The sequence below is a fragment of the Acanthochromis polyacanthus genome, chromosome 17 (genome assembly GCF_021347895.1).
Source record: "Acanthochromis polyacanthus isolate Apoly-LR-REF ecotype Palm Island chromosome 17, KAUST_Apoly_ChrSc, whole genome shotgun sequence".
NCBI classification, from domain to species: Eukaryota; Metazoa; Chordata; class Actinopteri; family Pomacentridae; genus Acanthochromis; species Acanthochromis polyacanthus.
The window spans coordinates 2,517,723-2,528,690 of NC_067129.1; the positions used below are offsets into that span (position 1 = coordinate 2,517,723).

The window sequence follows — 10,968 nt, forward strand, 5'->3', positions numbered from 1 at the left end:
ATGGACTGACCTGTAGTTGAATTTAATTACAAGTGCTGAGGGTTTTTGTTGTTCAAAAGTGCCAATGAAAATGTAGCTTATATGGACACACCCTAAACACCAACACCAGTTATTGATTCGAAAGCTATGCTCGCTCTAATGTAAGCATCTCGTGTTGGCTATGATTTGAAATCATTTTACAATCAGATTTTTCTTTTTACACACACGTAGTCCAACAACGGGTGGCAGAGCAGGTTATCCAAGAAACTGCAGGGTTACTGACTCCAACACCAAGTTGGTCCTGATGGCAGACGAGCACCTCGCATTGCATTAAACGTATAAAAGTGCTTGTGCATTTAATAACAGAACGAACGCCAATAACAGGCTATTATTTTACACGCAATTGTTGCACTACATAATTCAAAAAAAGATAGAAATCAAATATGAATTCATACATTTATTTCAGGATTTTTTTACAGAATGACTCGGGTCTTTGGAGGCTGACTATTCATGTCGGTTTTACAGCAATCTATGCATTTTGCTGTTATTTATTTAACAACTGTTCAGTAAAATCTTCTTTTATGCTCGAGTAGATGAAACTTCAATACACAAAGTGCTTTAAAAATATTGAAACATTTTTATTTTCAGTTCTTGTCAAGTTGGCGCTGGTGATTTTCCTTTGGTGCCAGCTAAAGTCTTTCCGTAGGGCATCAATAATTCCGCTACGTAGGAAAAACACACTCTACATAAAAATTTCCATGACGTGACAATCTGATCTCGCCCGGTTTGTGTCGGTGGGATCCCGGCGACACATCATCTTACACCGCCGAATGAGCAGAGATACTATCGGCCACTTTTACATCACTCGAGCTCTGAAGAAACATCACAAGGCCGAAGGCTAAAAGTGTCGTTGGAATGATCAAGTATAGCTTCATCAGTTCATTTTATAAACTGTTCGTGAGGCAACACGACGCCCGTTTGTGTTCGGAAATGTCAGTTAAAAGTTCAGCTCAGTATCGTTTGTCCTCCGGCGGCGTGGCCACGATCACCTCTTTGCTCCCAAAGTCCCAGAAGGCCGTCATGTGGAAGGCCATGTTGGAGAAGACAACCAGGTACTCGAAGAAGGCAAACAGGGTATAGACTGCAGAAAAATGGGGTGGGAGGGCGGGACGGAGGGTAAAGACAGAGGCAGTGAGTGAATACGTGACAGATAAGAGTATTCCTGCACGTTTGCAGCATCTACTAAGAGCTCTCCTTTTTTGAAAACCCTTTAACTTGAGGAAACCTAAGGAGGGTATGAAACTAGGAAGTTGCTTTTCTGCAGAAAATGTGTGCAACTGCTGAAAGATGCAAAAATGTCAAGACACAAAGTTGAAGACGCAAAAAATCCGACTGATCAAAGATGCACATTTTAAAGATGCAAAAACATGTTTGATTGAAATCTGATAATCAATTCAAGAGTTGTATTGACTGGGCAACAAACATTAAAGATTTAACTCTCAGCAACAAGTTGTTTATACGAACTGGGCTGGAAATTCTTGACATTTCAAGAGGTGAAAGATACTGGGCGGCAGTCGCACAACCCCCCGCGGACAGTCTCGTCGGTCCAGCGGGTTTTGCGTTGCACTTTTTTTTTTTTTTTTTTGCCGCAGACCAGTGAGGTGGCAATGTCGGCAGAATTTTAATGAGGCGCTGGCCTATACCAGCGAGGCGGCCCGCCTCGTCGGTTATATGGGAGGGGAAACACTGCTATCCATCCATCATCTTAATCCTCATTAGGGTCTCTGGGAGGCTGGAGTCTATCCCAGCTGACTTAGGGAGAAAACAAGGGACACCTGAACAGGTAACAGCCTATCACAGGGCTAGAAATACAATCACATTCATTCCTACGGACAGTTTAGAATCACTAATTAACTTCAGCATATTTTTGGACAGTGGGAGGAAACTGGAGAACCTGGAGAAAGCCCACACATGCACAGGGAGAACATGCAAACTCCATGCGGAAAGATCCCACATTGGCAACCAGAGATCTTCTAGCTGCAAGGCGACCATGCTAACCAACGATCCACTGTGCAGCCCCGGCAGAGATATTGACTTCAACATTTAATTAATTTCCTACAGTGACCTCTAGTGACAGAACTGCACAAACGCTAACACTTATCTGTGGCCTTGATCTGGACATTTGAGCCACATTTGGTTAGAATCTGATGAAGCAACAATACCAGCCATCTCAAACTGAACATCTGGGCAACGTTTGTTGTGCCTCAAACATGTATAAAGTTTCGTGAGGACTCGATGAAATATGCGGGACATGGAGTCAAAATTAGGTCTGAGAAAAATTCAGAGGCAGAAAAGTTTACCACATTTTCTTTGCACTGAATCCAAAGACAACAGCGACTCATGGTAGCAGAGATATTAACAGAACCATGTTGGGATATTCGTTGGGTCGTATCATTTTGGATACGTGAAGCGCTGGTTTATAAGGAAGTTGTCATTTTAGGTTCGGAAGCACGTTTCTATCTGCAAGCGTTTAGGAGTAGCAGCAGATGGAAAAGGGTATCGATTGCTGAAAATATGACAATAAATACGCAGCAGAACAATCTCGGTGTTGATCAGGACCTACCTCCAGTTTCACAGTACTTGTTGTGGCGTCTGAAGAAGTAGGCGGCGACCAAACAGCAGCTGACGTTAAACACGAAGAGACGCGACTTCCAGCGATAAGACGTTATTTCCTGAGACAAAACAAAATGAGTCGCATTTAACAACTATTTTTCCAAGTAGTCCACTGTAAAAAATAAAACAAATTAAATACTGCAAAGGAGCAAAATGACCACTCGTTTACACTCATTATATTTTTACAAACTGTCTGTCACTGTATTGTGCAGCATTGTGGAGATAAACTGGAAACTCCAGCATGAAAACACAAAAAAGTCTTTTTATCCGGGTCAGTGGTAGTTGTATTAAACCCTTTAATGAAGTGAAAAAGTACAGCCTGTATATCAAACAAAGTGCCACATGGACAAACACTGGTCAACTAAAGCTTAGATTTCTTTCTTTAAATACAGCGGAATTCACAGGATGGTGTCAGTTACGGCAAGTTTGTATACATCAGTTTTTTTTGTTTTTTTTTTTAAATCAGCAGTTTAGTGGTTTAGAGCAGCAGCCTGGAAGTGACTGTATTCTTAATTAGCCGCATCTCAGTCTCTATTTCACACTTGTTCTGCTTTCTGAAAACAGAAACAGCAAAATATGTATAAAAAAAAGAAATACAGTATGCATGTCTCTGTGAAGGCATAACTGATTATGTCAAAGCTAACAATGGGTCAACATCAATTATTTTAGGCAATGCATTGTGTTTTGTTGTTTTTAAGACATCAGTTCATTATAACAACTGTTTTTCTTCGGTATCACTGCTTAATTAGTTGCATGTTTGCTTCAGTTTTGGACAACTTCAGCTGCAGAGTTAAACTCGGGTTTAAATGTAAAAGTTTCTGAAGACCCAGGGCTCAGGGAGTTTGACAGAATTTCAGATTATTACTGGAGAAAAAAGTGGTTTTAATGGCGGACCACAGCAGCACAAACAACTGAAGAGAAACCACACAGAAGACACTTTACATCCTGCTCTCTGTGCTCATATATTCTGTATTTCACACAGTAATTCAACAGGAATTAAGCAATATTTTCATGAAATTTGAACCTACCAAAGTCAGAGGGGAATGGCACGAACAGGAGAAATTAGTTGTTTTAGCTGGAACTGTAGCTTTTCATTTTGCTAAGGGGTCTAATAGAAACATGGACTTATTTTAGACTGACTCTGCAAACTTAAACAATAAGCAATCTTTTTATTTATTTTCATCATGTTGGATTGCCACTTTGTGACTTTGCTTTTTAGGAGGAAAACTGGGCCACATGTTGGGCCACGCTTTGATTAAACGCATCTAAACTGAAGCAGGATTGATTTTAAACAGAAATGAACTACATGTTAGCATGTTAAATACTATTATAACAGTCAGCTGAGGTGTTCTGGAAGCTAGAGTCAAGTCTTACAGGCTGCAGTTTGAAGTGACTGATGGACAAAATGACCCTCGACACCGATCCCGTTTCCTCTGCACTCAAACTCACTATTTATTTGAGGAGAGTTCTGCTTAAACTGCTGCTGACTGAAACAAGGAAGCACCAGAATAGGGTCGAGTTGATCGTTAAATCTGGAACTCGGCCGGAAGAGTCGAAACCACACGTCGACTTTATGCTCTGTTCAGGAGATCATTTCACACCCAACGGTTTTAATAATCTGCCAATCAGAAGAAGAAAAATGGATCCCGATCTGGACTTCCTCTTTTCTTTTAACTCATATTTTTAGTAGAATTTCCTGTGTGGGGAAAAAAGACTCAACTTTACATGTTCTCAAGAACTTTCCCAAAGATTTTTTTTTAAAAAACCCTAAAAACCAGAAGACGTTTGTCTAATTTCTTGGGTTCTACAACCTCCATAAAAATCTTTAAAAAGTCCTCAAGAACTTCTTGATAGCTTCAGGCACCCAAAAAAATAATAATAAAAAAAAATCACCATCAGCGCCCATAAAAACTCACATTAGTCCCAACAGAAGTGGTTAGTGGATTCCAGTAGCATCCTAATAGAGAACCAACAGAACAACACCAAGAAACCCTACAACCATTTCAAGAACCATTCCTTTGCGTCCACGAAAACTTCCTGAAGAAACACGAGATTCTCCTCAAAAACCAGCAAAACTCTTTAAGACACTCACTGAAACATTGCATGAACCAAGAAAATCTGCTCAAAGATCATTAAATGCTCTGAAAGGCCCACTAAGTCAATCACAGCACACCCGAAACCGCACAAACACTCTTCAAAGATCAGAAGCACCTCCTAAACTATCAGCTAAACTTCCTTAAAATCCTTTACAGCCTCTATGGTGACACAACTAAGATCTTTCAAGGACCCCTAGAACCGTCGAAAACAATTGTCAAGCATGTCTCAAACCCACAACCTTAATACAGGCAACAAAACCCCTAAGAGAAGACTAAACCTGTTAAAGGAACCCCTAGAACCACTGCAAAAACTAAACAAACCTACTCAATAAGAGGAAATCCTTAAAAAGGACCACTACTGCACTTGTAGCACACCAGTAACCCACAAACATTCTTCAAGATAATATTGTCCACGAAACCTTTAGAACCTCTATGGAGATCCAACAAAGCTCTTTCAAAGACCCCTAGAGCCTCTAAAAACACCTATAGAGCCTTTCATACCCTACAACATCCTCAAGAACTCATCGGTCACATCAAGGGCTACAAAATCTCTTTCAGGATGCCCAAGGACTTCAACTAGAACCATTTCAAGCAGCATAAATACTCTTCTAGGAGCCTTAGAACCTTAAAAAGGGGAACCAGACTCCCTCATGAACCACTGAAACTAAGGAAATCCTTTAATCACCGCATGGCCCAAGAGAACCTCCAAAACAACCTTAAATGTTCCTCAAGACTTAAACTGTGACACCAACAACCCTTAAAAGAACCCTAAAAAATCTTGAAGTAGATTTTTAAACATTGGGGACCCCGAATAGAACCCCAAACAGTCCTTGAAACTCTTCCAGATCAACTGTACCACACATAAAACCTCCAAATTTCCCAGAAGATCCTTTTATGAGTCAGTGTTTTGTAGATTTCCATCTGGCTTCTTCTTGATAAAGTGGATTTTTAGTGCAGTAGCGCCCCTGCAGGTAGCATTTTTTGAAATTTTGACTTTCAATTTGTTATATTTTTATCTTGTTTGTGATTATGTTGAACAGTTTATTTGAATCTTACTTCTATTTACATTTTTTGGATGTTATTTTTAGATTATTTCAGATTTTGTGGCGGTTCCTGATCTGACACACACAGAAACACACATCAAAGAGAGTTGAAAACAACATTTGCACATAAAAAATATCCCAAGAAGATTCCATCAGTCAGAATGCTGCTCAACAATTACTAATAAAACACTTTAGCAACACAACTGTGTGCATTGAATACATACTTTATGAGGACGTATTGTTATTTACACACATAAACCTATTTAACATCAGAGAAATGGAGGTTTGTTTACCTCTGGGTTCACGTAGTGTTTCCTGATCACATGCCACAGTCTGCATGTAATGAGCATGTGCAGCAGCGAGCTCACTATGAACACGATGAAACCATATTTATGAACACCTGTGGAGACAAACAGGACTTCATCACCTGAGTGAAATCTTCTACTCATCTTCCTCACCAGTACTTGTTAGCTTAGCATAAAGACTGGAAACAAAGGGAAACAGTTAGCCTGGCTCTGCCCAAAGCTTCACCAAATCCTCTGATTAACTTGTTGCCGGGCTCAGCTGCTCCCTGGGCTTCGTACTCACTGTAAGTTTCAGTGGACGCCACGTATGTGAGCAGCAGCAGGCCGGTGTTTTCGGCGAGGCTGCAGAGGAGAGCCAGGCCGCTCAGCAGCAGCTCCGGCAGCCTCTTGGCGAAGCGGCGGCGGTAGAAGCTGAAGTAGGCGGCGGTCACCAGGTAACGCGGCGCCGAGTGCAGGCCGATGCAGCAGCGCCAGATGTAGCGCTCCGGGATGAGGCTGATAGCAGCGCTGATGGACGGGAGGTAGTTTGACACCTGGTGGGTACAAATAAAACATCTGAGTGTTTTCTTACCAACAGGTAACAGACATTTATACACGGCTGGATGTTAAGTTATTTTCCCTGGCCAATGTTAAAAATTTTGTGCATTTCTTCTGTTTTCTTTGCCATAAAGTTTGTGTAACTTTACAACCTGACAATATCAAACAAATCTGTGAAAAATCCTTTTTTACAGAGTAAAACAAGACGACATGGTCATCAATATCCCCCATAACTCTGTTAAATATTATCGCACAGGTCTCATTTTCGAACTTGATCAAGGTGTCCATGGTGTGAAGCTACACTCTAAATTTCGTTAGCAGTGTAATAGCTTCCGAGAAAAGCTGTCCCCTTCATGTCGGACGGACGGATGGACGCACGGAAGTACGGACGGACGGAGGCCAAACCTATATCTCCCTTTTCCACTTCATGGAGGCGGGGGATAATAAAAACTGAATCATTCCTTTTTAAAATCATACTTTTTTTTTTTTTTTTGTTTTACAAGCTGCTCGATCATCTCTGACCTGCCTGAAATTTTGACAGATTTGAAATTTTTACAAGACAAACAGAGATAGATGGATAGATACTTTTATACTGAGATCTATGAATACTTACCTGTTGATCAACTTTCATTTTCTTACTTCTATTTTGAGAACCTATTTGCAGAAACTTTGTCCTACTTAGACCAGTTTATCTTGTAATATTTTTGTCTTTGTGGTACAAGTTGATGCTGCTCAGTGACTGACGTTTAATAAAAAATCACTGTTTTTTCCACATTTTTGTGATCAAGTATTTCATATCTACATGTCTTGTTTTGGATGGATGTTTTGTTTTGTATTACTGTGATCTGCAGCTACATATTTGTCCCAAAATATCACAACTTCAATTCTGTATTATAAACTGTTTTTTTAATTTGTGCTCAAAGATTGGACTTTTCATGACGGCTTGTATTTATTATTTCCTATTCCAACTTACCTTTCAAAACAAATTACATGATGAGAAATAACATCAACAATTCAGGCTTTTACCTTCAATAAATCCTGAGATATTTCTGTTCAAAGAGCCACAAAGAGGGTCAAAGAGCAATTTAAAAAAAAATAGACAGCACGGAAAGTATTTGATATATTAAGCTGAAATTTCAGAGACCATTTTAAAGACACAGTTTAGAAGTTAAAACAAGTTTCTAGCAAATCAGAGATGGTCGAGTAGAAGATGATGGTCTGAGATGGAAAAGCCGACGTGCTTTCTGACAAATGCGCTTCTTTTTTGTTAGACACCAGTATTTACTTGGCAGTGTGTGTAAGTCGAGTCCTCAAAGTGGTACATGAGGGAGATGAAGAGGCAGCCGATGAAGCCGACCAGAGGGAGGAGAACCGTCACCACAGCGAAGTCGGTGAACGGCAGCCGGATGAGGGGCCGGTCCCGGTCCAGACTGCTGTACGGGCCCTGGAGCATCCTGACCCAACACACAGGAAATGAATCAGTAAAAACGTGTTCAGACTCAAGTTGTACCGAGGGTTCAAGGGAGATGTGTTTCTAGTCGACCAAAAACTGTGCAGGAGAACTTTTTCCTTCAGCAAAAACTATCTATTTGGATATGAAACAGTTAAAACTAAGTGAGCAACAACAGTACGCCTTCATGTTGAGATATATTTGAGCATTTCTCCTATCATAGTCCAGCACTTCTATTTACAGAAATAAAAACACTACGCTTACATGCTATCGACATGTAGAATTATACTCTAGATTATGTGTAGCTGATGTGTAGTGCAACAATCATCTTTAAGTCAGTTTTTATCTATCTATCTGTAGTCTATTTATCTGTAATCTACCTACCGATAGATAGATTACAGATAGATATCTGTCCGTCCATCCCTTCGTCTGTCTATAGTCTATTTACTTATCTGTAATCTATCTACCTACTTATAATCTATCTGTAATCTATCTATAGTCTATCTATGCCAAGGGACTAGGGAGTAAACTATACACCAGCACTGACCTCTGCTGCATCGCCATTTAACTTGAATTTTCAAGAATTATCAATGGAGTTTTGTATGCTGAAATGTAAAGCAGATCATAAAGACTCAATGGACATCTAGAAACCAATATTACGACAATGCCCAACAAGTTAAAATTATAAGAATCATCAGTGGAGTGTCATGTGCTGACCTATAGAGCAGCTATAAGACGATTTAGGAGACATCTACAAACCAGCACAAAGCACTGCCATCATGTTGATTAAACTTAAATATGACTAACATAGCATTATGTTCTGTGTGTATGCTGAATTTTAGAGCAGGTCAAAAGACTCAGGAGTCATCTGTAAACCATTTCTCCAGCCGCTACAATTTGAAAAGTAAAGAATTATCCACGGAGTTGAGTTTACTGAACTGTATGAGCTTTGAATCTGTAATCACTGTTACGACAATGTCAGTTATCCTAAAAGTGCAATAACTATCAGTGGAGTTTGGTAAACTGAATTATAGACGAGATAAGAAGACTCAGGAATGACCTAGAAGACGGTATTAATTTCTGCTACAATCTCAGTTAACCTAAAATTTCAAGAACTGTTAATGGAGTTTTGTATGGGGACTTGTAAAGCAGTCAAGATGACACATTTAAGGCAGCATTTACCTTTATTACAGTGACAATAACTGACATTTTCAAGAATTATCAATGGACTTTTGTATGTTGTACTGTAAAGCAGTTAAAGGGACTGAAGAGTAAACTATGAACCAGCACTGACCTTTGCTACAGCACCACTTAACTTAAAATTTCAAGAATTATCAATGGACTTCTGTATGTTTTATTGTAAAGCAGTTAACCATTGTGTTGTCTTAGGGTTTAAAATGACCCGGCCACTAACTCCACTAACCGCAGAGGAAAAAAAATCTATAAATGACCTTTTCAACTTGAAATTCAATGACTTTTCCAAAAGTCACCCCAAAATTAGCATCAACTTTCATGTGCACTGCTGTTTCCCTTCAAAAATGCATTTAAAGCTACTTTTTGCACATTTCTGATACCTTTTAAGCATATAAAAGTATTAGCTTTTGCTCAACAAATAATGTTTATATCTATACAGAACCTTTAGCAGCCACTATAGTGGCAATAAACGTCTACTGTAGTAAAGAAAAAGTTTATATGTAAAATGTAATAAAACGAGTCGTGTCCACTGATTAAATACAGTCTTTCTGGGCTCTGAAGAGTGAAAAACCCAGAAAATGTGTGATGCAGGACAAGTTGTTTCTACATGTAAGATAGACTTTGGATTGAAAATTAGCTGCTTCATTTTAGAGGCTTGGTGGGTCATTTCTGACCCTTTGGTGAGTGTTGAGGATGTTAAGATAACAAGTTGGTTAATGAAACTCAGGAGTAATATATAAGACAGCATTTGGTTTAACTACAGTACCAGTCACCCGTTAAATCTGAAGGTTTGTCACTTGAGTTCTGTTTGCTGCTCTCTCCTGTCTAAATATCTGTCCAGGTGTCGTCTACAGGTCTCCACTGTACCTGCCAGGCTGCTAACAGTTAGCCTTAAACAGGAGCAGGTATATGGGGCTCAGACGCTCACCTTCACAGTCGCCCGGCCAGACTAGACCAGCTGTTCCGCTTCGCTGCCATTTAACTCCCTTTAGCTCGTGTTTAGCTCCGGAAGCTAATCCTGTTAGCTTAGCTTAGCATGGCGCAGTTAGCTAACGTTAGCGGCGAACTTACTCCAACACGAAGCGCGGCTTTAATTCGATAAAATAGTTTGTCAGCTCGTCATGAAACTTCTCTAAAGCTACTGTGGCCCATTTCAAGCCACAGACAGCTTCTATAATTGGGTTTTCAGGTTAGTTTAGCGACTTTTTAAAGGACGAGGCTGCGGTATTTGGCTCCGTTTCAACGGCGTCACGTTAACTAAAATGAGGCTAACAACTTCCGGTCACACCCTTCAGGATAAAAGCCCCGAATTAATTTCTTCTGGCTGTTCTTTGCAGCAGCAGCTAGATTACATGTAAATGGGATTAAGTAATCAGATTACAAAAGCAAGTAACTATAATCAGACAAGATTACATTTTAGTTAGATAATAATGATTATAATTACAACTATTAGAAGTAAATTATATTAAATATTAATTCATAATTACTAATTTCCCCGCTGTGGGATTAATAAAGGTTTATCTATCTATCCATCTAACATTATAATTCCCTGATTGATGGACAAACATTTTAAAGAAGAATAAAAGCCACATGTACTGGTTCTGTAAGTTTTCATTGCTCCCTGTTGTGCCTCCAGCAGGTGGTGAACTGGTGCCACAATACAGTAATGAGGACCTGGAGGTGGGATTCAA

At 39.7% G+C, this 10,968-nt stretch overlaps 1 protein-coding gene across 1 annotated transcript; it reads right to left on the bottom strand.

Moving 5' to 3' along the window:
• Positions 1-423: 423 nt before the first annotated feature.
• pgap2 (post-GPI attachment to proteins 2) lies at positions 424-10,546 on the bottom strand. Its single transcript, XM_022215003.2, has 6 exons — positions 10,206-10,546; positions 7,919-8,087; positions 6,380-6,629; positions 6,085-6,191; positions 2,603-2,711; positions 424-1,120 (listed from the first exon to the last, which is right to left on the bottom strand). The coding sequence occupies exons 2-6, from the start codon at positions 8,084-8,086 to the stop codon at positions 990-992; spliced, it is 765 nt and encodes a 254-aa protein (XP_022070695.1). The 5' UTR covers position 8,087; positions 10,206-10,546; the 3' UTR covers positions 424-989.
• Positions 10,547-10,968: the final 422 nt, after the last annotated feature.